At 38.7% G+C, this 27,809-nt stretch overlaps 1 protein-coding gene across 1 annotated transcript in view; it reads left to right on the top strand.

Moving 5' to 3' along the window:
• The window catches only part of arid5b (AT-rich interaction domain 5B), a 78,136-nt gene that overhangs the window by 22,283 nt on the left and 28,044 nt on the right, over positions 1-27,809 (top strand). Inside the window, exon 4 of the mRNA XM_085427614.1 lies at positions 13,009-13,239. Coding sequence (XP_085283740.1) covers positions 13,009-13,239 — 231 coding nt within the window. The remainder of the gene's footprint in view (positions 1-13,008; positions 13,240-27,809) is intronic.

Raw genomic sequence — 27,809 nt, 5'->3', positions numbered from 1 at the left:
TACTAGTGTTGTATCACACTTGAATAAATTGAGGTGAAAATTATATAAATGTTTCTTTTTTTTATCCTTTTTCTTTTTTTTTCCTTTGTCACAGTCCGCCGCCCCACCCTGCTGAAATGAATGAGGCACTTTAGTGCTTTACTATAATTAAGAACAGGAGCCAGCATGCATGGAGGGCTCTCTTTCTCTCTATTTTATGTATTACTCTCTCTCTTTGTTACTCTCTCTTTCTATTTGCCCTCTGTACAGTTTCAGTGGAACATTTCCTCTGGGTGTTGGTGCCCTTTTGTGAGAATATTATTCTCTTGCAAGAATTAGGCATGTGCACGTAAAAGCCAGACTCTCACATACTAAGTCATACTCACTCCACCCATCTGATACTTTTTTAATATCACAGCCTTCACGCAGAGCAGCAGATGTGATCAGCTTGAATTCCTGATGGGTACAGTTCATTCACCTTCTTGTGTTGGAGCACATAACGCTTTTTAGCTATCCGCCGGTAAGCTCAATGTGTTCCAAACAGTCATATTTATAACAAAATATCCCTAAGTAAACTGCGCCTGTGTCAGTCTCCACCTTGTGACAAACCTGCTTCCACATTGTTTGTCAGCTTTGAAATTCTGCTGTGGTTTACTTGCTTCGCAGCTTGTCACTGAAACACTTTCGCAATAAACAAAAGACCAGACTTTGTGCTCAACAGGGTGTATTAAAATATAAAACATTCTGGTGAAAACATAAATGTCGGGAACAAACTATGTTTGCAAACGCAGCTAAAAGGCAGTAAATGCTTCTGAGAGGCTTTTGTGAACATTTATTTGTAACAATCACAGATTACAATAGTGCTCATGTGAGGGGTGGGGCAAAATATCTATATAGCAGCATATGCAGTGATACATTATACTGGCAGTAAATAATGATATTTTATATAAATAATGCAGGTGAGAAAATACAGTTTGTTCAAAGCATTATACAGAAAGCAAATCAGATCAGAGTGCTGTGATCTGTGTTGATTTTGACTGTGTAATTATTGTTTCTAATGTCTCTGTAAAGCACTTTGAATCACCTTGTTGTTGAATTGTGCTATACAAATAAACTTGCCTTGCCTTGCCTTGCCTTGCTAATTTAAGAAGCTGACTTTAAAAAATGTACTAATAATAATACACACCAGCTGAGGTTGAACTGCTTTGTGCTCCTCCAAATGCCCCAGTTTCAAGCAAATAGTTTACTGTGTATTTGTCCTTTTGCCCAATTTCTGGCCACTGAGTGATGTGTGAATACAACAGCTAACAATGATAAACTTATAACAGTGGGCATGTTAACAAACAGACACGGGGCAACAACAGCACTTGGATTAATTTTGTAAAAATAATTTCCATACTCTGCTTGTTTCCACTCTGTTTTGATCTCCACCAATTCTTGAGGGAAAATATCTGGATCTTCAGCTGCTAAATGCTAAGCTGTGTTCACCAGCTGTATACTGTGTTGGTATGCTTGAGGTAATGAATTGCTTAGTAGGTTTTTAGGGCATCCAGCTGTGCACAAAGATGCAAGTGTGTTGACGTTAAAACCAAAACATGAAAGAAGCTTAAAGAAGCTAAAATGGCTCAGGTGAGAGGTTTTTTTTATTGATTAGTCACTAAAAATGAACTGTTTCGTATTAGACGTTGGGATGTAATTGTTTGCTAATACGGCATAAAAACGGTGGCTGCTCGTGTAGGAATAGTCTTCAGTTCAGTACAGTTCAGCTACATGATCATTTTCGTTATAGTTGATTTATGGGCGACTCTGCATGAATTTGTCATATCTGTTCTGAGAAAGGAAATAAATTGTCAAAAAATGTCCTGATTTAAATCATCTGAGCCAACTCACTGTGATAGTTAGATTTCAGCTTGTCTTTTGATCTAAAAGGCAGAACGTATGCTGTGTACATTGTGTGCATTTGTCTGTGAGAGCACAGCTTGCAGCTGATATAATGAGCAGGGGAGAGGCGAGTCAGTGTGTGTGACTGATGCAATGTTGATGATGGACGGCCACTGAGTCATTTGCAAACACAGTTTGTTATTTTGTGCAAATCCATTAAACAAATTTGAAATATTGTTTCAATTTTACTCCCTTTAAAGAAAATAAACTGTGCGTTAGTGTCTGTGTGATGGCTTTGCTTTGTTTTACTCTACTATAGTGATTTATTGATGCTGCTGCATCCCCGGTGTGATTAATGTGATTTTGTTTACTGCACAGACTAGGTTGCAATTAGCAAAATGTTCTAGCACATTTTGTTTTATCCCAGATAGTGTAGTCATTCACAGATTGGATAGGCGATGAATCATGCAAATTCAACGAATTTATTTCATTGTTTTATGTAATTCTGTCTTCATTGAAAACATGAGGTTGCCTGTAGTGTAAATGTGATGCCCCCCACACATCATTTCCATTTGGTGTCATTGACAGATGCCGTTCTCTCTTTATTTGGTCAGGTTTCAATAACCTGAAACCAACAGCCAGATCGGGCGCCTGCTGTCTCTCAGTGTCATGTCCCCTCATTGAAAAGTAGGAGAGAGAAAGGAGGTGAATAAATCAGAGCTGTGTTATATATTATGAGAAGAGGCTAAATGGAAACAGGGCAGTTTCGAAGATCAATACAGAGCACAGAGAAGAGAGCCCACAGCATGGAGGGAGAATACCAAACAAGAACCTACTTTTCTTTACTTTCCCTACTTATTTTCTGCCCCCTTTCTTCACCGCAGCCTCACTTGTCCCTATATTTTAAGTTTTTGGGCTTGTTTTGGTGTTACCGTGGGATTAAAAAAGGAAGGAAAAAAAAAATCAAATATGAAAGTGACATTATTGGCTCTGGGTTACATGCCTTGCCATTTCTCGCCAACCCCACAAAAGCAGCAGGGGGATCCAGTAAATTCCTTGGCCGAGCAGATAATGTGGAAATGTTGACAACAGCAAATTTGAGCAGAGTGAGTGATTTAAGGACTACAGCGGGTGACAGAGAGCATGAGAGTAATGGTTTTCAGCTTCTTTCTGCTTGTCTGTGACAAGAGAAATGAGCACACTTGCTTGAAAGATCTTGTCAGAGCTTGTGGGCAGTTTGAATATTTTTAAGCTTGGTTGAATGTAAATGACACAGTTTACATGAGTAGCATTTGGTTTTTAATTAGCTAGCACAGATCTGCTTTTAACTGTCAACAACCCTCGTATTACAACTAGTTTTATTCCCAACTTTCAAAGCCGCTACAGAAATTATCCAATGAAAAGCAGAGGAGCTCAAAGATGCAGCAAATAGATCACCCTTTTATTTTGCTGGTTTTGAAATTTATTTTGCTGGTTTTGAAATTCAATGATATCAATGATGTTTCATCTGCCAGAGCAGCTGCTTCAACCTCAACTAATGAGTTTCTTGTTGAATGCAGCATTTCTGAGATTTTGATTATGATGACTCGTTTATCATGCTTGTTATTAAAGAGAAATTCTTCATTTGGTGTAATTACACAAAATATGTTATAGTGGCTGAGCTTCTTCTCATCATACTTATTCCTGTACAGTGGGACCACAGTATAATCTCCTTTCATCCCTTTTTATGCACATGGATTACTGCATGTTGCTTTTATTATGCTGTGGTAGAAGTAAAAACCCTTATTTTTACTTTACACACTACCTCATTAGAGCTACTGTATGCTCTAGATAGTTGTTTTATTAAATATGTTCATTAAACATGTCGTGCAGCACATCATCGCACATATTAACTAATATGTAAATGCCATTTTATAATGCTTATAAAAGAAATAGAAAGTCATACTATTTGGTGTGACCAAAAGTTTGTACAATATCTCTTTATAAGTGGGTCTTTATATAGGTTCCCAACAGTTCATTGTTCTGTTTGTAGAATTTAAAACCTTTAAATGTCATCATAAAATGAGAAATAAAGCACAAATAAAACCACACACCCACAATAATATGTATTCTGCACACAGACTCTGTTAACAGAGAATTTGGCACAGGGCTAGAGAATTAGCACTTAACAGGCTCTCTGTTCCACTTTCCGGTTAGATGTAATGCAACTTTTTGTTGCCGCTGTCTTATTTTAATGTTTCCACAGCTGAGCTGTGAAGTGCAGCTTTGAAAACAATCTATTCTTGCGAACCTTGTGGTACAAATTATTCTTAAGTCAGATGAAACACCTTTAAGTCCTTCCTTGACTCACCTGGCTCGATGTCACTGTGGGTGGAGTAGATGTATGACTATAGCTGTATTTGAACAATTCACGTCATGCAAGACACCATAACTGGCATACCGGTACAGCTGACATACCATATAGCACAACTCATAAGACCTTGCTGTCATTAGTGCAAAAAGAAGTTGAGTAATTTTATGTTTTAAATCGCAATGATGTATTCAAGGGAAATTCGGTGAGCTGGATGTCTATGAAAGATGAGTGGGTTTCCAAAAGCATGTCATAGATGAGTGATTCTGAGAGGAAATCAACTTTTGTGTCTACCTCTGACAGGAGGCAGACACAGATGTTGCAAAAAAGATGACATTCATTCTTTCTATCATGCTTCACATTAAAAAGTTGCTGTTTGGCAGGCTCTCAGATTTACGCATTTCCTTGAATGCACCATCAAAGCAGATATTTCATTTGTTCTCTGTGATGGATTTCCAAATGAATTATCAGCAACTTTACCCTGCAAGTTGAGTCTCATTTGTTTTTCCATTTTATTTGTTGAATAAAGAACAGCGGCTGCCGATAAGCCAGGAAATCAGGACTATCAAATCTTGTGTTCCGGCCCTTTAAAAAGGAAATACTACATCTGGTGTACAGTTGTTTTATTTCACATGTTCAAACCAAAAGTATAAAAAGAAAACTGTGCACTGCAACTTCTCAGTTTGTTCACTTTTTGTGCTTTGCTCCCCATTTCGGTTCCCTTTCATTTGTGCATCATCTGTCTTATTATTTACGTGGGTCATGACACCATTAACATAATGTATGGACTCACTGCATGCAGTCCTGCTTGTATACCTGAAACTCTAAAATGTTCCCATGATAGAAAAATAAAGGGAGAAACATTTGTTAATGTTATGCTTCCTGACTGATGTCATTTTTAAAGTATTCCAGCCCACAAATGAGTATTGCAGACTTTCTTGTATAATTGTCTTCCTGACATTAGAGGTTCGATGGCTCAAAGCTAAAACATACATTTTAATCACCAGCCCTCACCCTGTTGCACAATTCCCGAACTCTTGCTGTAGTTGTGTAATGCCTGTGTCTGAAAAAAAAAAAAGACTGACTCCAGCTCGCATTTTTATTTGCATATTACAGAAATGTTTCAGTCATGCTTCTTTAATCTCGGGAATATTTTAAAGATCAGCCCAATCTTGTCATCTCAACACAGAGTGAAACCCATCCATGCTTTTGTCACATCCTGATTAAATTACTGTAATGCACTTTTTGCTTTAGTAACTCAGTCATCCTTGAAGTGTCTACAGCTTGAGCAAACTTTTTCTGCAAGACTGAATATCAAACTATAGACATATGTTAATAAAAGCTCTTCTTTTGCATTAGTACATTTTTGAATTGATTTTCTTCTGGAGGCCTTGCATACCAGAGACAAGTCTATGGAGTTGTTGAATTAGCTTGTATTAATGCTATTCTCGGTAGTACCGTAACAGAAAGCCATGAGAAAATGGATCAAGGTTTTTTAGCAGTCTCTTGGACAGCTCAAATCAAAAGGAGAAGTATTATCTTTATGACTCCTTAACTAAGTTGAATTGCTGAATCTTCCACATAAACTTCCACAACAATTTATATATATATATATATATATATATATATATATATATATATATTAGGGGTGCAACGATATTCGTATCGATATTGAACCGTTCGATACAGTGCTTTCGGTTCGGTACGCATATGTATCGAACAATACAATTTTTTTCAATTTTTTTTTTTTTTTTTTTTTTTTTTTTTTTTTGTGTCCCGTTTGGATCTATAGCCATCAGAATTGTTGTCTTGAGGCCAAGAAAGATGCCAAGAGGATTTATTTTAAGTGGATCATCATATTGGTCCATTTGATTGACCTTTATTATAATTATGAATTTATTTTATTTTCAGTTGCAAACGGGACAGACATGACTGTGGGATAGGACAGGGGGAAAGAATGAAAGAAAGAGGGGGAGAGAAAGAAAGAAAACCAAAGGGGAGAAAAAAAAAGAACAATACAAAATTTGTAATTTATTTTATCAACTTTCCTTCTGACGATGCTGTCTGTGTTGAGCGCTCAGTGAATCTGCATTTGACTACTCCGCCTAGGCTCGAGAGTGCAGCCTAGGCGGAGTAGTCGAACGCAGATTCACTGAGCGCTCAACACAGACAGCATGGTCAGAAGGAAGAGCGCAGGGCAAGCTAGCGAGACAGAAGTGGACCTCCCCACCCTCATTCAGATCTGGCGTTTGGAATTATTTTGGTTTTCATGTGACGTATGACCCTGAAGGTAAGCGAGTCATGGACTAAAGTAAAACAGTATGTTGGATGTGCCATGCAATGCTCAATTACATGGGTGGGAGCTAGTGTGTTAGCGCAGTTAGCTCGTTAACGTGTTGGCCGTCTAGCCCCTCTGTATAGGGTAGCTCGTTAACGGAGATTTGCTGTGTTGTGGCGTTAAGGTTATTTCAACGAGATTAACCTGAAAGCACTAGTGGGAACACAATGAATATGACTGCACATTTACACCGACATCATCCTAGTGCAAAGACAAAAACAACAAGCATGCATGCTACAAACTTTAGCCGAGTCATTTAGACAGCTGTTAGCACAGGATTCTCCTTATGGAGACCTGATATGTTTAATATGCTGCTGAGAATATAGCCCAGAAGAAGCGGATAGTATAGCTTTTATTTTGGAAAGAGACATTTCTCTGTAATAAACTCTCTTTTCCAAAGATGAGTGATTCCTCAATCAGATACAGGGCTCGCAATATCGCTAGCCCGATGTCCCGGGGCTATCTCTGCCCTGCCTGTCGGGCTATTGTAGGAAGGAAAAATATATGTCAATGCTTTTGCATTCTTTCAGAAATGTAGCTGGGTAATTATGTCATTGGGTGAGCTACTGTCAATATGTGACATATTGAAATCGTGTTTGAATTTGCGCTTGTTTTTTTGCTTTCACTTTGCAATCGCGCGAACTGTGTATAGAGAGCGACAGCACTGATCTGTGAGTGATGATAATTTGTGCACCAATTCCTCTGACATCGTCTTATTAATTGTTAGCTTACTATGCAAACATGACAAGTGAAATCTCCCGCAGCTTAAACATGTGAGAGGTTGATCGCGCAGAGAATCGCTGAGCTTATGTGAGTGCGGCAGGATATATATTTCACTACGATGACCTGGATGACTGAGAACCTTCACAGACAGATATATATTTTAGTTCTGCTGAGCCAAATAAGACAGGTCAGGGTGAAGAAGTGACAGCCAAAGAAAAGCTTACCACAAAACGGAGAAGTTATGACAAATCAGACTATAAGGCAAAAAGAAAGTGCAGCTTTATGGTTTCATGGACAAAAGAATTTCTGTGGCTGCAATATGACGAGCTAAAAAACAACACGCACAAGGGTTAGGGTTAAATTTAAAAACTGTACTTTTGTGTTAAAATATATATTTATAATTTTAATAAATGACAAATTAAAAAGGCATGAACATTTTTTTTTGTATCGAAAAAATATCGAACCGTGACACCAAAGTATCGAACCGAACCGTGAATTTTGTGTATCATTGCACCCCTAATATATATATATATATATATATATATATATATATATATATATTATATATAGATATATATATATATCTATAGATATATATATATATAGATATATATATCTATATATATATAGTGAATTCCTTTGATTATATTTGGTATATAGCACTATGCAAAGGTATTATGTACACTAAAGGATTCCTATCCATCAAATAGTAACATGAAGAGATGTGCTACTTAGAATATATACATTCATAAGTAATAGAAATGGGCCTCGCATGCAAAGTGATCACAAGACTGAGAATCAGCTCAAATCCAGCGATAACAGCAGGGATGCGGGGAGTGGAGATGGTAGATTTTATCTGATTGTGCAGCATTCCGGTGGATGGAAAAGGGAGACCAGACATATTTCTTAAGTAGTGGTGACTGTACCGACTAACACTGACTCCACATTGGAAACAATAGCCAACCAGATAAGTCATAATTCAAGCATGAGATGCCAAAATATTCTGCCTTTTATTCCTCGCTATGAGTTGAGCTCCAGTAATGCAACTCAATAGCCTCTCTGATTAGGGCCTTCTTGGCTTGTTTACCCCCACATCTTTTATATGCCGCACTTTTTCAGTTATATATTTGAAAAGTGCTGGTCCAAGCTTAGATAACGTTAATGCTAGCACGATGACATCATCAGCATTATATTTTGAAACTTTAGAAAGCTCCTCCAGAGTCACAGCAGATGATACAGCAGGCTACAGGGAGGTGAAAATAAGCTGAGTGCCCCTTTAAGTGTAATACGTGTTTTAAAAGCACCACAGGGGATGTAATATTTAATGATTAGTATTCCTTTTCACTTTACTGTGTACTGTAAAGTATTGGAATTTATTTTGTGCTGCTCTGACTGAGTGGTTATATTATCAGCTGTCCTACAGAGCAGTTATGACCCTGACACTATTGTAGTTTATGAGGTCAGAAGCTTTACAGCATGTTCTGAAAATAATCTGCCGCACCGCAGCTGTTTGATCAACACGCCATACTACCACTAGGAAAGGACAGAGAGACAGAAAGAGAAAATAGAAAAGAGGTCCTCAGAGAGAGAAACAAATTGCATAATGTTCTCACAGTGTCTTCAGCTCTCCAGTGATACAGCCACAGCCCCAACCAATTAGGACGCTTACATTAAGATAAGGACGTCCTTTATTTTGAAAGGTCGGGCTGCAAGAACAAAAGGAATTTTTAAAGTGTGTTTGCACTCAATGTGCATTATACGCACCAACACGCGCGCGCACACTGACATGCATACTTTACAACACCTTTGTACAGTTATTAATGCCCTGCGGCTCTCACTCCAAATTGAATCTAATCAAGTGAAATGCTGTGAGGGTCCTCGGGAGAAAGAGCAGCTCTGACGGTGACCGCTTACAATAAAATCCCTGACATTTGGAAACAAAGCCTGCTCTACCTCTGAGCTGTAATTGCGAATGACAAATGCCGCAATCTTGGATAAATGTGTGTGACTGCTGTGGGATATGTATGCAGTAAAATGTGTGTTCATACATTTGTGGGCTTTGTAGCGACTTTGTAGCATGTGAATATATGTGTGAGTGGAGTGGCTGAATGGTTTTAATAATTTCTTTTGAGGTGGTCCGCATGTTGGAGTACAGTGGAACTAATTACGCTAATTGTTGGGAATGCAGCTGTTGTAAATATGTTATGAATAGTCCTTCCTGTCCTGCTTCTGCTGCACATTTCAGTGATTTTTATCAGCCTGCAGCTTCAGAAAATACCACCACAAAAGGGAAAATGCATTTTTAAAATCTGTTTAAAACTGTCTGTAGCAAGGCAAGGTGAAAAGCTTGCTAGTTAGCCTCCCCCTGAAATATTAACTCACCAGCAGAAATTCCCATGAATGTCATGTCCAAGGGCTTTGTAAAAGTAGACAGGGTGGTTAATAATTCATATAAAAATCGTGTTTCAAACTGCTTGACTCTACTTCATCAGCTGTGGAACCTTGTAGTCTGGTTAGTAAGCTAGAATAGTATTAAGACCTTACTGCAAACAACAGCCTATTAAAATGAGTGAGTCGGAAAAATCTGACGTTTACAGAATTGTGTTTGCTTTTAAGAAACAAAGCACTTGCATATTATCTGTGTGCTTTATGATTGGCTTATGTCAGATCATTATCTAGTATTGTTCTTTGTTCTAGGTCATTTTTTTATGATTGTACTCTATAATTACAGGGTTACAACACGTGAGCTTTTACTATGCCTCCATTTTTTCACGCTTATGCAATTACTCACGGTCTGCCAGCTATCCCAACTCTGATGGGTCAAGAGGCGGGTACACCCTGGACTTATTGAAATTATCAATTTAACATTACCTCATATTCATTTGTCATATTATCTTAGAGTTGAAATTGTTAGTTATAATCAGTTTTACTGTTTTTCTAAACGCTACTGTTACACCAAGTGAGTGAAAATTCAGCAGTTGCAGTTTCTTGAATTTGCTCGTTTTGTGGTAGCAGGGTAATTCATTTAGCTTTATTTAGCTCTGCTGTTCAGAAAAAATGAGGACATTAGAAAATGTATACTTTGGCATTTGAAAAGTTGAAATGAAAGTGGCTATAATTGGCATACCTAGTTCATTGTTTGGAACAGAAAACCGCGTATGAAGTTCAGTGTTGTGCAAGCTCAGACTTCACAAGAGCTAGCTTAAAGTTCGGTTTACAGAGATTAAAGTGAGTCATTTCACATTCAGGTTGACATTCATTTTAACCTACTCTTAGCTATTCTTTTTTGTTGCTTTTTTAAGTAGCCCCCCCCCCCCCCCCCCCCCCCCATAATGGTACACGCAATATAACTTTACAGATTTATTGCTGATGTGGCTGACTTTCTTTTTCAGATCTGGCAGGCAGCCTTTGTGTAAAAAGAATTCTCCAGTTTATTCATAAAAATAAAAAATATTTTGTATGGACTTGCTCTGATAGTACTGTTGATAGTTGCATCTAAAACCACTGCCGGCGCTTGGAGTGCCAAGGAGTTGTTTCCAGTGTGTCATGTGCACTGAGCACACTTCATAGCACCTGTTTATTCTGGTGAAAGAGAGCAACACTCGTGCCCAAATGTTTTGTTGCAATTACTAGTACTGTGCATGCAGTCCACCGAAAACATTTGCATGTCCGTGGTCAGCCCTGATGATGTTATATTACACAAAGTAGTTGATTCAGTGCCAGAGCTTCTGTGTATATTCAGATCATTTCCATTTGTTGTTTGTAAAGGAGTAGGTTCTCATGACAGATTTACTAGAGCATGCAGTTTCTGCGAAGTAGTCCAACAGGAAACACAAGATATATATACGTTTTTAAAAAGCAGGAAATGCTTCTCTCATGGCTTCAGCTTGGCCGATATTTACAGCAATATTTCTTTACTGAAGTGCCTTCCTTAACCCTCTCCTGCTGAATAAACATTAACCGGGCATGTAATTAGTTAAGGATTATCATATATCTGATATGTGGGTGGCAGGAGATACATTCTGTTCTAATTAAACATTAAAACTGTCATTTTAATCACTGTCAGTAACCTGTAACCTCAACACCCTAGTTGCATAACATCAACATATAAGCGATTACTCAGGCATCATTATGAAGGAGAAAGGCCATAAACACATAACAAATATAAATAAAACTCAGTGCACGTTTCAGAGCACATCATATCAAACCCTACATATATATGTGGTTCTAGTGGTTTCCTTTTCCTGTAATAAGTTGTCATCTTTCTGACACGGAGCTCTGTATTCGTATGACTTTATGTTACATTTTTATCTTTCTGTGTCATTGTACACTTTCAGTTGTTTTTGTTCAACGGTGTCTTTATGGTATTTTATTAGCTGGGAATGGCATTCTGTCTGTTGCCCCGGCGCTCAGGTCGAGACTTGAATATTTAAACAACTTTTTGATGGGCTGCACTGAAATTGCATACGCACAGTCATGCACCCTCAGGGTGAATTGTGAAACCTCTGTTAAGCCTTTAACAATCATCTAGCACCATTGTCAGAAGTCGAAAGTTAAAAGCAGGCTAGTCTCTTGGTTAGCTTCTTACACGGTGCCAGTATAATATTAACTGTCCGACTGTCTATCAGCATATCTTCCTGGGATTTATGGCAGTTTATTGTATCAGCTCAGTGTGCACTTCCTGTCCTGAGGTTCTCCAAATAACAGTAGAGGTTTCTCTGCCAGTCAGTTGTCACAGGTGATAATGCATTAGTCAAACTTACACACTGTAAATGGAATGTTAATCACACAAAAGTAAAGTCTGGCTCCAGTGGGAGGGTTTGCTATTACCTGTGTGAAACAGTGAGTGTAGCTTTTGAAGCAAGGCGACAAACCGTGATTTTTTTTTTTTTTGAGATTGTTATATAAATAACAAATTCACATTTATCAGCAAGTGGCTGTACACAGATACCTGCAAACACTGATTCACACCAGCCTTGTTTAAATTGCTGTTTGAGAATTCCCATCCTTGAACTTGCTTGTTAAAAGAAGGCATCTGGAGTTGTTTTGACATTCCTCTTGTCACCCAAGCAGCTATGCATGTCATGCATTTCGAACATGCCGCCCGGCAACGTCATATGTTTGCACTCATGAAAGTCATCCTGTCAGTTTGCTGAAGTGTATTATTACTACAAGGAAAGGATGTGAAACTTTCATGAAGACTATTTAAAATCACAATGAAACAGCAGCGTTAGAGAATCTTGCTTCCTTAATTCGATGCATTTCCTGATACACACAGCGAAATCCCTGTGATGAGATACCAGCTCGCAAGGGACACCTGTCCGTCTGAAAACAGTGCAGATGTGGCACCTTTCACAAATTCTTGAAACAAAATAAAGTATTAAGTTTGTTCTGCTGGTTTACATATTGATCCTCCTTGGTTTTATTGTGAATCAAATAAAATTTCATTAGGACAAAGTCTGAGATTACAGATAATTTCATATTCACAGCACACTGGCAGTAGATGTGCTTGAATATAAAAGTAGCCGAATAATGATCGATGAGCTAGAATGAAATCATAAAAGCCGAAGAGAAATGGAAGAGTGGATGTGTTCTGTAAAAATTAAGTGCTGCCCTTCTCTACAACTCTTAGAGGGGCACTTGAAAAAAGCAAAACAGTTACAGTTCAATGTCAAATTAAAGTATGTGTAACCTCTGTGGCCCTTCTAACTCCGTGCCTTTTTGTTGTGTTTTCCAGGCCAGGAAGAAGATGGGCGCAAGGTTTTAGTCCTCAGTTACCCTCAGTATTGTCGTTACCGTTCCGTTTTGGCACGGCTCAGAGAGCAGCCGTCCTCTCTGCTCATAGACCACACGGTGCTGGCGCTGGGCGGCATTGCTGCGTTGGATGGAAGCACGAGGATCCTGTACTGCCGGGACACCTTCGAACACCCCACCCTGCTGCAGAATGAGAGCATCTGCGACGAGTTTGGTGAGTGTGGCAGCTGGAGATTTGATTGTAGCCTTTAGATACATTATCATATTAGCTCATCTTGAATGCCAGCAGCTATTATAGTGCCAGTTTATGGAACTTTGAGTGTTGGCCCATGAAACATCAAACTCATCATGTCCTGATCTTTGAACATACGCATGCTCTTAAAACTCATTCTCACAGTACGGTTCATCTCAAACTCCCAATTATGTCATTTTGGTTACCTAGACCATTTGTTCAAGTCTGCTTTTAGTGGGAAATTGGCATTTTGGGCCAAGTAATTTAGTTCCATTGTGTGAAAATTGTGAAATGGTGAAAAAGTACTTTAGTTCATTTAATATTTTCACTTGTTAAGGGCTGCCTATCAAAACGAAGTCCATCAGAGGACAAAGAAAAACAGAGCCAGTGAATTATTCTGGTTCCCATGCCAAATACTGTTGTGCTGTGAAAAAAATATAGGAGCTGAGAAAAACAGCCCTGCTTGGCTTTCTGACAAGGAATTTTTCAATAGGCTGAGTTTGAACATTAAAGTGAAATCACTTCAGTTGACTTGTTGAATGTGAATTTTGAAAGTGACAAAAGCACATCTGGGGGCGTGGAGTTAAAACAAACTGAGCTTATCTTTCTGTGAATTTGCTTCATGACGCTAACTGCCATTAACATAACAGACCCACATTTCCAAACTGTCAGTGGCTAATTTGAATGCGGGTAATGTCGGTGCCAGATTTTGGCACAAAGGAGAATAAGACCGCACCTTCGGCTCTGCTGCATTGATTCAGATCTCTTTCTCTCACATAGTACGACGTGTTAGGACACTGGAATGCTATTTAACTTTTAAATAACTAGATTTTATTTAGTTCACTGGAGTGAATATCAAATAAAAAGACAAACAAACAGTTAAACGCAGCCCATTTGCCTAAACTGTCGAGCAAATGCTTAACAACGCTTTGAGTGACGTGCCATAAAGAGAGCAATCACCAGAGCCGTGTAAGTCGAGTAAATGTTAGCAAGAACATGAGTGAGGCCTGTCACCGATGCTGTCATCTTGTCAGGTTTGTGGAGTTATGCTTGAGGAGGAAAAAGCAAAACAGACGAGTGCAACTGTGCAGTTTATTATGCAATGAATATATAAGAGTATGAATGTTTGAATGGTGCTGACAAATCAGAAATTATACTAAAAGTTCCCTAAAAAAGCTAAAAAAGTTAAATGACAGAAATTGTGTTGCATAACCGAGATCCCTGCTGTTAGGGCGTATTCGTCACATAGTATGCTGTATCCACTAATATATCACTAAAAGCTTAGTTGTTTAAGAGAGGATTGGATTGATATTGATACCAAAAAAAGTTTTTCAACACCTTTTATTATACCTGTTACCTGACTTGGTTTATAATTAAATAAATATAAAAATAATAACGTTTTATGTTTTTCAAAGCTGTGATTTGTCTTCATAACACGTCACTCCCTTGTTTGTTTCCTGTGTTTGCCCTTTACTTTGAAACCAAATGTACTTTTGATCAATGCTTTTTTAGTTTACGTTACATAATTAGAACCAAGAGAGGAATCAGGAATCACCTTTTGCTTTCTGACATATTTTCAGTATATTTGCGTTTATTTAGTGTCTACTGTTCAAACATCCTCATCAGTCACACCTATGGAAAGCATTCAGCGTTTCCGGAGAAGAGTCTTGAAGTGCTGGAACATGTCTGTCTGCCATTCAATCCGCTTTCCTTGCCTCTCTTGAATCCATGTATTAAACCCAGAGTTGGTCTAAAACAAAGGATTAAAGTGATTCATCTCTCTCTATATATTTCCTCTGCTCGGTTGCTCAGCGGGTTCTTGTGCAGCATCGGTTTGACATTCACATTAACGACTCCTCTGGTCAAAAGTCATTGTTTTTCTTTTCCTGTAAATTTGCCAGTAGGTAATTGCATTTTAAGAGAGCAGCAGAGGTGAGACCAGAAGGGAAAACGGTTTTAGGCATAGGAAAAATAAGTTATGAATAGTAACGCTAACATCCTGTGGCGGCTGTTGCTCATTCACTTGGCTCAATAATACCATTCCTCTGTGAGCCACATTTAAGCTAAAGGTTTATTTTCATAGCCTAAAGGAATTCCACTATTTTTTTGACTAAGGCAACCAGATTTCTAATGTTCTTCACTTAAGGGTTTACTAGTTTTGAAGCAGAGCTTTATTTCTGCTGGAATTGCTGCTAGGAGACTTGATTGTGATTTGTTTCAAAACAGCAGAGCTAAGTAATTTTCTTCACTCTGGCAGGTGAGTTAAAGCCTCAAGGGTGTCTTACTTGTAGGCCTAAACACACACGCATGGGTTTTTGCACATATACACAGCTGCTGAGTAAAGTTCTTCTCCCATTTATAGGCTCCATATGAAAAAGCAGCTATAAACGCCATATTAAATCCACCTTTATTACGATAAATACTAGCACAGTGGACACGTAAGAAGGAATACTGTGCTGCTGTGAAATATTAAAATGTTAGAAATTGATCCGGGGAACAATTTTAGGACTTTTTCTTCCTGTGCTTCTCTCAATGCTAATTCTGACCTTTTGGATTCAGCTAAATCTGCTGTGGCAGCTGTAATAGCTGTCCATCTTGTCTAGGCTAATTCATGAAAGTGTGTCAAGCTACCTCAGGAGGTAAAGAAGACGAGAGGGCAAAAAAAAAGAGTTTAACTGAGCCTTTTGGTATAGAAGTGTGTGAAATGCAGCCGTCAGATGGTGGTGAAATCCAGTCTATTCTTGGCATCCTGGTTACGGATTCAACAGAGCACTACAATATGTGCATGTACAACATAATCATGTAGGGGATGATTATTTAATAAGCAGCATATGTCGTTTTATTTGAGCATGTTCAGTGCACTCTCATTCTCATTTATCTGCATTTAAAGAGATGATAATGAAACATTAGCGTACTTGGGCTGCTGTTGTCTATATAATGGCTTTCATTTCTTCTGCGTTTGCTTGGAGTTCACTAAGGTGCGGAGATGGTGCAGAGTTATTCCTGGTGTATTAACGACATTAATCAGAAACGTTCTTCATCGGACTCAATCCAAGCTCGTGTTTTTTTTTTTCATCCACGTCACTACCAGCGTCCCTGCTTTTGAGCCAGCTCGAGCAAAACCGGGGTTGCGTCAGTTACCAGATCTTTAGTCCTGTGATCCATATTCATGTTCAGCATCGCCTGTCACCCCTGCAGCTGCTTTCCTCGTGGGGAATGACACAGATTTTGTTTATAATTATCATGCATTCTCTGCCAACGTGGATTGATTATACCCATGCTACTTTGTGTCCCCAATTTAATTTCTTGCCAGGAGGAATGTAATATTAACACTGCACAGTCGTACGACAGGAAATTTAAGTTATGCATTAAACGTTGCCAGTGCAGATATTTTTACTTATTGTGTGCTTACTGACACACTCAAAGAAAAACGATCTCTTATATAAAGCTAAGAGTAATGACAGACTGTGCTGGAATAAAATGCCTTGAGAAAAAGCCATAAATAGCGCTGAATGACAGATGACAAGGGTCAGGTATTTGTTATTAGCTGTCCTGGTTATGTTGAGTATTACTCACATTAATTTGGCAGGGACGCAGTATGTGCTACAAGGCAATAACATAAACATTTGTAAACTCAACCTAGAGGTGCTGTATATGATATATTTAAACAAGATGGCCGTCTGTTTTGGAAAATATTACAAGCACCATTTTTTCCCGGTTTCTCGGATTCTCAAGTTATGCTTCCAAACTGCTGACCTTCCTCTCCGCTCCCTTCTCCACCCCCCCCCCCCAACCCCCACCCACCTCCAGAAACCTAACACTCCTGGTGTGCACATTGCTTAAATCAACAGTATTCTGAGAGTTAGTGAGGCAATCACTTTTTTGAGGCAAAGCAGTTGAGAGGAGTTACCCTCTTCCTCCTCCTTCTCTGGCTTGCTCACATTTATCCTATATGCTCCAGGTCTTGGCACAGAATCTATATATTTTATTATCAGCTTTGTTTTTCTTTGAAATACATCTCAGTCATTGCTGATTTGATTTTTATCAAAAAGAAACATTTTCATTGCAATCCTTTGGAATCCCTTTTTCTTTTTTTGTAATCCTCCAGGGTGGGAGGAGTATAAAAAAACAATTTATTGCTTCAATATATTAATGCTGTCCAGATGCACCAATCACACACAATATTTTACAATCTATTTTTGTACTGCGGTGCATGAGCGCTGGTTTAATGCATCTGTGGCTGAATTTAGTTGAGCTTTGTGTGCTTTTAAGAGGTTTTTCTGCATGTCAGAGTCAGTGGTGTCTGTGTTTGACAGGAACAAAAGAAACATTTGAACTGAACTGATGCTGACATACACGGAGGGAAAAAAATGAGTGAATCTATAGTAAGTAAACAGCCTAAAATCCTGAACCTGTGCTTTTTGAGATACAATCTTTGAAAACATTGAGTCCTTCTAGCTTGATTGGGCTGGGTCACTAGATGAACATACAGCATGATGTCATTGTTTCCACAACTTGAACCACTTTCTCGCTGCTCTTTAAACATGAAATCTGATTAGATGAAATATGCATATGCCAATATCGTCCCACGACAGCTCCGTCTGTCAATGTAATAGGCAAATTGCTTGCTAAGCTCATGTTTTGCTATCTCCTCTGCAGATTTGTGTTAACCACGGCCCATGAATTTTTCATTGTCCATATGTCATGGTATACAGAGGCCGTAGAGGAGGATTTTAGAGGAGGACAGAGGACATGCTGTGGCTGTATAGTCACATTTCATAATCAGGACATGAACTGTATATAAAAACAAAGTGAACATCTGGTGAAAGATCACTTACACATGACAACGCACATTGCAATGTCCTTGTGTAAGATGTGAAAGTTGTATATTTTTACTTTATTAGCACCTAAATTACTCACATATAGCTTTAATATATACTAGGCTTGTGTTTCATCGTATCTAATGTGTATGGTATGCACGGCAGAATAAATGCCACTGTGCTATTTTAAATAAAACCACTTTCCTCCGCTGGCATCGGTAGCATTAGCACTTCTCTATCGTGTAAGGCACAATTGTTTTGTATTATCCCTCTTATGTCATCAGCAACACAGCAGCTCTACATATATGGCTTTGCATTACTACTTATCTATTAATAGCAAAATGTAACATAGATAAATAAGTAGCTTTGGGGAACAAGCTTAGCTTTTATTTCCAGTGCAAAAGGTTTGTCAGCGAAGGAGCTGATGGAGGATATTTGGAGAAAAAAGGACATTCATGTCTTACTTCAGCATTATACCAATTCATTTGCTTCATTTTTGAGTGCATCAATGACATATAGTTCAAAGCACATCATAACCACTGAGCATGGGGGCGGTTCTTGTTTTGTGCCCTGGGTTTGCCCCTACACTCATGCTACTTCTGGCTCTTATATGTGGTGAAGATTTACGCATAATGAGTGGGAAACTGTCACCTGCTCCTCATAGTTGAATGCTTATATTTTAATGTAGTCAGTAATTTTCCACAAAGATGATAGAAATGCACATCAATCAAATGCTGAATGGTTGATAAACAGCAAAGGGCTGCTATCATTTCAGCGGAAATCCTCGTAAGCTGTTAATCTGTCATGAAATATGAGGTCTGTATCAACAGACATATACTGACAAAACATAAATTTGATTTCAATGCAGTGACAATGAAAATTGGTTTGTAGAAGCATAAAATTTCTTTTATGCAGTTGATCCTATAGTGAAATATTTAGTCACCATCTCATTTTCATGCTGTCATCACATGTTATTGCAGCTGCAAGGAGTGATTGTCTGGAAATCTCCCCTTTTTGCTGCATTTATGGAAACTCTGACATCCAAGATTTCAAAGTTAACCCGCCTTAAACTATTTTAAATCAGTCTAAGTTCTTATTATGCTTTTCCCTCTGCGGTTTTTTCCAGGTGAACTTTTCCTGTCAGCACATTGTAATTTTTGAATGGAGTGTTTTAAGAGGGGGCAGAGTCTTACACATTGGATGTCGTAGCGTCTTTGAACGCATCACAAAAGAATGACTTCAGACTGGCTCCTACTTGTAATAGCAGAACCACAAGATGTTAACAGTGGAAAAAATAATAATAAAGTGATGAAATGCTCAGTGCAAATGATTGCCAATAACAAGTATGTTGCAACATGTATGTGCAATTGTCTTCATGTTGACAGCTTCCAGGAATTAAAGGGAAAAATCTGGTAAATAAATTATATTTAATGCACACATGAAAAAGCACCTCCTCGAGCTCTTCTAAGTTTATAAACGATTTATTTTTAACTTTTTTTTCTTAAATAAAATGCAATGCTTTTTATGTATTACGTTACACTTGAGCTGAGGAGGTTAGCTTGACCTCATTCGTAATGGCTCAATTGATAAATCGGTTTATTGTGAGTTAAATGTGATAAAAACAACACACTGAGAGTCAGATTTTCATAAACGCCAGATGTGAGATGTGATACAACTTCTGAAATTCCCTAATATAAATGTACAGAATAGCATGTTGCAACCTGGGGTGAGCAAGTCTGACTCATACGTGTAACTGAAAACGCTGTTTACAGAGTCAGGCTCCGGTGTGGAAACACGTCCTGAATGCAGCCTTTTAGTCAGGTTTAAGTGTTCAATATCTCTGTGTAGGTGGAGACTTGTTGCCGGCTGTTTCCCTAACAAAGGCTTGTGTAACTTTTAGTGACGTCAAAAATCATTGTTGCACCGCTGATACACGACAGCAGCAAAGTGAGGATTATACACTATGCGGTGAATGTGATTGATGTTTCCAGATTTTTTTTCTTTTCTTTTTTTTGTTCAAAGTGACCCAGATGTTTCTTGGAAAGGAGAGTGCTTAAACAGAGGCGGTGCTGGCTGCAGTTTTAGACATTTGTTTACAAATGTGTTAATTTTTTTTCTTATGAATATGCAACTATTTACTAAAAAGAAAATACAAAGAGAGGCGATAACTTGTCCTGTTTTCCTTTTCTTTGTTTGTTTGTTTGTTTGTTTGTAGATTTGAGAATTAATTTGAATGCCTTAAACACAGTAGCATATAAACAAGGAAAAGAAAAAGAGAACAAAGATGAAAGTATCTATTGGTCTATTTTGTTATGAGAATGATGATTATTTATAATCACCACGGCCTAATGCTGCGTAGCTTTGCAGAATGATAAAGTCCCTATGATTGGGCTCATTGGCTGACTCGATCCCATCAAGTGTAACTAGAGCGTGATCTATTAGAATACATATGTTTTATTGATGTATGGGCTTCGTGTTTATCCTGGCATTCATTTATTTATAGGTCGATGCTACGATTTTTTTTTCCTCCAGTAATGAATAGGATAAGCCTTGAAGCTTATCCACTGCTCCCTTTCATCTCTCCCTCTCTTTCTCTCTCCCTCCCCCCCTTCCCTCCCTCTGTCTATCTCCCTCTCCCTCCCTCCAAAAGCCAAATTGAAATACTGTATTTTTTTTTTTTAGAGCCCCACTCCTACTGAGTTGTTGCTGCAGTCTGTCAGTATCAATGATGTGGAAGCGTTTGAACGTTATCCCGTTTTTAGCAAATCCTCCACATTATGTAACTTTGACTCTGTTTTACATTTGCCACTCTTGGAACAACAGGGGTGTGTGTATTTGGGGCAGTCCCTCTGCGTCCTCTTAACATTTCTTTGCAAAAAGGGATTTATTTTTTAATTTCCTCTCCTGGAACAATGGCCATTAAGAGCTCTTGCCAACACTTTGGCACAGTAAAAAGCTGAGGTGACATGTTCACTTGTCAGATATTTACAGCTTTTATTGTGCTGTAGTGTTTTTGTCCTGACAGAAAAACTGCGTTATGACTTATTACAGTTTAAATCAACACAGAGAGACCAGAAAGACATTGTGCCTTGCTGGATTTGAGCCAGTATCAGTTCTTTTTTTTAATATATACCATGCATAAAATTTATACTGTGCATATGGGTCTTGAGATAAATCAAATTATTTGGTTCACCGGGGTCAGAGGTCATTGCATTCCTCAGCATATGTGTCAGTCAGGGGCGCTGGGTTAAGATTAAACCCACTGTTAATAAGTACTTAACAGGTGACGCTGCCATCATGAGGCAATCACATGAGGTGGATAAAATGAAAGAGAAAAAGGAAAGAGTGAAGGAAGAAACGAGAAGGAAAGAGTTTCTTCCTGTAATTACGGCTTATTTTGACTATAAATTAAGTTTGTGAGATTTCCCTTGTAAAACATGTAACACTGTAACATAATTCCCTATTTACTTTGTAAATGGAAAGCTTGAGTCGACAGCCTTTATGAGTTTGCGCAGTGCTAAAGTACACACATTCACACCCCTGTTGAAACACACACCCCAATGAATCCGATGAGAATGATTTCATAATCCATCGCAATAATAAACTTCTTTGAACTGTTTAATTGGCTCTTCCTGGAACGGCACGGCTTCGCTTCATTTGATCTGATGAAAGAGTAATGTTGCTTCTCCCCAGGGGGAGCATGCACAACGGCGCACAAATAATGAATTAAGAACACTACTCCTTTTTTTTCAAAATGACTGCCATAATAAAGCAGGAAAATTCACGATGCACTTACACCAGTTTCCCCTAAATTGCTTTTATGTTTACTTGCTTATGTATTTAATTTTCAGAGCTGGCTTTAAGTGAAAATAAATCCCGATTTCTAAAGGGTAATGGATTGAGTTCACATGAAAAGTGTCATCTGAAGGAACCACTGTCGATAGAAATGCTTGGAAACGCTCCAGAAACATTCCTCATGTGTGATTCTGCGAAAAGTCACACTTGCACTGTTCTGGGAATGAATAGCCTGTGTAGCAAGTAGTGACATTTGATTTAAAGGCATGCAGTGCATGTAAAGGGGGGGGGGACTGAAGTAGGCTATGCAAAAGAGAGAATGAAATATGTAAAATTTAAACTGACAAAGTCAGAGAGAATGTCCTCTCTGCTAGGCTGAGGAATATGAATAGTGACAGTCTGAATAGAGAGTCTGTGTACAGCAACAGTATGGTTGCAAAAATGAGCTCATTACTGGCAAATACACATACACATACACACACTTTCTTTTTTCATTACTATGGTGAGAATATTCCATTTACATCTGCTAATTGTAACCCCTAAAATGCCAAAACCCAAGACAGGGAAATTGGTGTACCACCAAAACCCCTAACCTTAACTGAATTATTTTTCCTCAGTTTTATCCCTTAAAAATCTCCTGAGACTTGTCAGGAAATCTTTAACACACACACACACACACACACACACACACACACACACACACACACACACACACACACACACACACACACACACTGAGCCCTCATGACTCTGCAGGCCAAGAGAACGATTTACATGATTTTATAAGTGTGAGATAAAAATATGGGAGAGTATTTTTAATGTCCTGGTAAACACACACTTAGAGGGATGTGGGCTTGTCTCCATGGCAACACTAGTCAGAGCGTGCCCGGCCTAGCGTTTTTGACAGTTTCTCCTGATGATGATTGATAATTACTACCTGACTTGTTGTCCCCATCTCCGCAAACATATGGCGAGATCTGCCCCCCCGCCATATATCTGCCAAAATGTTCTTTTTTCTGATAATAGCTTTTTAATGTTGCGTTTTGTTGTGTATGCATAGCAGCCCCCCCCCCCCCCCCCCCCCACCACCACCACCACCACACACACACACGCACCCCCTCCCAACCCCACCCCTTTGTAATTACATTTGCCACCGCTCACATACTTATTAGAGAAAGGAAAGAGAAATAGATAGGAGAAGCAGGAGAGTGGGAGAAAGTCAAAAACAGGCAGCAGAAGGAGGGGGGGACAAAATTAATTTAACTTTCAATTGATGTGTTCTGCGCACTGCTGCTGGATTTAAATTTGACAAATTGTCAGGATTAACAGAAAGAAAGAGCATTTTACAGTATAGTCACATATTAGAAAATAAACACCAGATAATAGCCAGTGTGGTGGGCTGTAGTTTGAAATGGCAAGCGAGACTCTTTATTCCATATCTGTGTGCGCGGTATTTTATTATGCAGTGTGTTTGTATGCGTAAAGCTCATATTTAGATGCAATTGGAGGCAATCTTGTTATATTCACAGAGGCCATAGAGGAGGATATCAATCTATAAACATGATTTATCTACTGTGCACTGTCTAAAAAGGCATTAGCATAGGCCCTCTGTTGTGGATCTTATTACCTGACTGTATGCTGAAACCACAGACTAACACTGCAGACCTGACCAGCATTTAAAACATCAGCTAAATTCAGATTAAACACTGCACTCTTCCTTTTAAGCTTTTAGTAAATTGCACCTACATAGACAATTTTAAAAAATGAGTTTATGTGACAAAAAGATGACAACTGTTTCTTTTTGATAAAACACGCAGACCCGATCTGCTTCTCGGTAGGTGTAGGATGCTTCATAGAACATTTTATTTCTAATTTTCTCTTCCATTTAATTGGCCTCCATAACCTCTACTTCCAGGAACAGGAATATTATCAGCATCTGATTATGTCTTGTCATGTTCTGCTGGCTAAATCAGATAAACACAAGTATCTGATTTAACACGTTTGTAGTTACAGATATTCTAGTTCACTTATATCTGGCTGGCTCATATAATGTGTGGCTCACCTGCAGCAGGCAAAAGCAGGGCACTCTGCAGAAACCGAAGTCATTTCTAATACTGTGTGATTGAGGTCTGCCACAGGCTATGGCAACAGACAGGCTCTGTGAAGGAGATAATGATGCATACACACACAGCTGTCAGTCAGCTAGCTAAGGGGAATCGTCTTTGAGGGAAATAAAAACAGACTGTAGCCGATATAATGCGGTGTTTGTATAGGAAATGATAGGATTGGGGGAATAGACTGGAACGGGATGTCAGAGTTGTTGGAAACGAAGAGGAGGTCTGGTAAAAATCTCACACGGATTCCCATCTTTGCATTGTGAATATATTAACATAATCGCACTAACATTAAGCGCACATTAGAGAGAGCAAGTTAGATTTTTCTCTGACCACTAGTGGTACCAAACCATGCAGGTAGCTGGGTGTTGCTCCCCAGCCCATAACAACACAGAAAAATTAAAAGTATGAAAAATACTCTGAACTGGGAGTCTTCCAGCCATGGCTGTGTATCCTTGGGATAATTGGCAGACCAACTGTAGGATAAGTTCCAGTGAAAACTTGTTTTGGGGCTTAGGTTGTTGCGTTAATGTTGACTCACAACAGCAAAATAAGTCACAGTATACAGTACACCCAATTCCGACAGGTTCAACAACCCACACGCCCTTTTTTATTTGTAAATTGTCTTAATTACTTTATGGTCTGTAAATAGTTGTCATTATCAATAACGTGCAAAGAAAATAAAAACTTCAGTTCTTAGAAGCCTCCATTCATCTCCTCCCTACGTCGTTTCCGCCCGGACCTGTTTAAAACTCGTCCCTGACTTCTCTTTTAGTTTTTCTTTAAGTATAGATTCTAAAGATATGAACAAGATAATGAAATGAACGAAATGGCTGTTTTTGTTTGTTCCTTCTAGCTTTTTACATTTCATATATAATAACAACTGTCAGTGTTTGGTCAGTACACATGTGTTTGACTTGCTTCGCCAATAAAAAAAAAAAGATTTCCATGTTAACATTTATTCAACTGGCTGTGTGAAATATGAAGGGGATTACCAGGAATGACCCACCCAGCCCTATGAGTTGTGTCTGTGCACTCACTTTATTCTACTAATTTCCCACTAAATGGCAAACATAGCTGAGCACTTAGAAGCTAAGGAGTTGGATATTTCCCTCGAAGAGTGAATATTTTACATAGATAATAATATTGACATTGTCTCCAATTTAATGTTGTTAATTTAAATCATTTTTCTATTATCCTAATAAAAAGGAGAGGATAAGTGAACCTCTTTTCACCTCCTCTGAATTAGGTTTTAAAAAAATTTACACAGACAAAAATAGAGACATCAAAAAAAACCAATAATGGGCTAAGCTTCTTTGTGTGTGTAATTTGGGCAAGCTTGCTCTTTAAAAAACGCTTCGAGCAGAGTCAATCAAGGTGCTGTTGGAAAGAAAGAGCTGTTTACAAGAAGCTGTCGAGGACCTGGAGATGAGTCGGTTGTACCTCAGGGGGACTGTTGTTAGACCTCTTTTAGAAACAGGTCGGCTTAATCCCTGCTTTTTACTCGGGCCATGCTCTAATAGCCTTGTATTACAGTGATTTTCTGTGTGTTAGTAGTCAGAGCAAGTTCCTGATACAGGTACTCTCACCAAACACAGCACCAGTGAAAATTTGAAATTGTTGCTCTTGCTGCTGGGCTTTGCTGTGTTTACTGATTTTTATCTCTTTCGCTCTCCTCTCCCTCTGTTAAATTGGAAGGTGAGTTTGTTGTTGTTGTTTTTAAAGGCTTGGCACAGCTCAGATGTGTTTTTGTAATAACAGTAACGTGTAACTATTATCATACCTAGGAAGAAGCCAAATAATTCCTCCTCATTAAATTCAGAATAGCTCTCAGGCACAGCAGTATTAAAATATCTTCTTATGCTGCAGATGCATTCATAGTCAAAAACAGGCAATAGCGGTGATGAAAATATTTCAGTGTTACTGATGTGAAATCCCCCTGAGGTTGACCTAGTATGAAATGCCGCACTCTTGGATTGTTTTGTGTGAAATGTTTTGCACTTTATCAATGATAATCTTCCCCTGTATATTTATGAGAAATTAATTAACACTTGTATCATCTATCAACCTACGGAGGTTTTGATGATTAATAAAAACAGTGTACTGTGTCCACCCACACACACTCGCTCGCTCTGTGGGCGCATTGTGTAATTTTTAATGATTGCAGCGATGGAGATGCTTGAAGTATTGCTGTTCATTAAAGTTTTTGTGTGTCTGTCTGTGTGTTTATGTGTCTCAAATGACTCTGAGCAGAAACGTGCCTCAAGCGTAGGAACAGAGGAATAGCTCTGCTGTCAGATGTGACAAAGTGAGAATTACAAGTATGTCAAAAGTGCCTGATGTTAGTATGCGAAAGGTGACGGCAGCTTCAGTCGCGGCATAATCGCGGCGAGGAGGAGGCATCTAATGCTGCTTTACATGAGGAAAATCAAGAGAGCTGTTTTGGTTTCGGTCATGATATTGTGAAATCTGTGTTGGGTTAGTTTGCTTGGTTGCCTCATAAAACAAAGAATGTTTGTAAAAGTATTCCGATCCTTTCTTCCCTTTGTTGATGCTTCGCTCTATTATACCATCACTTTTAAATTATGGTCATAGTGTAAGATAACTGGTAGGACTGCTTGTGTTTTCGGAATCTCTGCAGACTGCAAGTGCAAAGTCACTTACAGTCCATACACACGGGCAAAGCGGTCACAATTAGGAATTAAAGATAGGAATCAGAATTTCCTTTTTTTTCTAATAGGAGTGTGTGGGTATAATTAAAGCCAGCTCTGATGAAGGGCACTGTTGAGAGAGATTTAAGCGAGTCTTTTAAACCAAAACAGTGAGTGTGGGTGGAGAATGTGTGTTTTTTAAATATCCAGTGGTATTCGGTAAAAAACAAATCTATCACATCCTGATTTACTGCCAGCTTGAAAGGCAAATAACTGTTGTTTTAATTTGTGGTAAGCAGCGGCGACCTGTGCAGTAGGTTGTAGTACAAATGTGCTTAGGTGTTGTGTATTGCATTCCCCTTGAGAACCTTTTGATTAAAATTGCTGGCAATATGTGTCATAAATACCAAAAGAGCAATAGACAAGGTATTGACTCAGAGATGAGCCTGAGGAAGAAACATTAGCCCAGATGTGCTTTTTCCATGAAAGTGTGGTCAGAAACATCCAGTCCTTGAGAACAAGTACTTGAAATTCCTCCAAACTCTGAGCTCTTTGACGTACATATAGTGAAGACACATGGTTGCCCGTCATCGCTGGCTGAGGAATCAGTCTGGTACTGTTGGTTTGTTGCTTAAGAGCCTCCCTTGTCACTTCATTGTGCCTCCGGTGGAGTTGAAATGTTTCACCAAAGTGCAATATCACTTCGCTGATCGCACATTTAATGCTCCACTGCTCTACAGATTAAAGTCTGTGTCTTAAGCGTTGTATCAGAGGGCACTTTGTATCATGATTTGTCATGTGTTATTCATTACTTGTCAGGTTTTTTTTTAACCTTTGGTTGTTTTGTTTGCATTGTGACAGCCGCTATTATTGTTCCTTATGAGTCCTATTTAGTTTTATTCTATTTTTTTTTTTTTGTTTAATTCTCTAAGTCTGCTTCTGTTTTCCGTTTGAAAAACTTCCCCTTTTTCCAGTGGCATCTTTTTATGCATACATGGAAATACAGCTGCTCGGTCCTCAAAGAGTCTGTCCCGGTGCTTTATGTTGTATAACTTGCGGTAAATTTCCGATGCGCCACTGTAAGCTTGTATAGCAGACCTGAGTGACCTCCTTTGTCTGAGTGTGGGCGTATTCACAAGTTTAGTTTCATTTACAAATCCTTCCCTGAGGAC

The sequence above is a fragment of the Rhamphochromis longiceps genome, linkage group LG13 (assembly GCF_057381845.1).
Source record: "Rhamphochromis longiceps isolate RC_006_pf linkage group LG13, R_longiceps_female_GT1.1, whole genome shotgun sequence".
Lineage (NCBI taxonomy): Eukaryota > Metazoa > Chordata > Actinopteri > Cichliformes > Cichlidae > Rhamphochromis > Rhamphochromis longiceps.
Note: the sequence above shows the minus strand (reverse complement) of the source record. Positions and strands in the feature narration are given on the sequence as shown.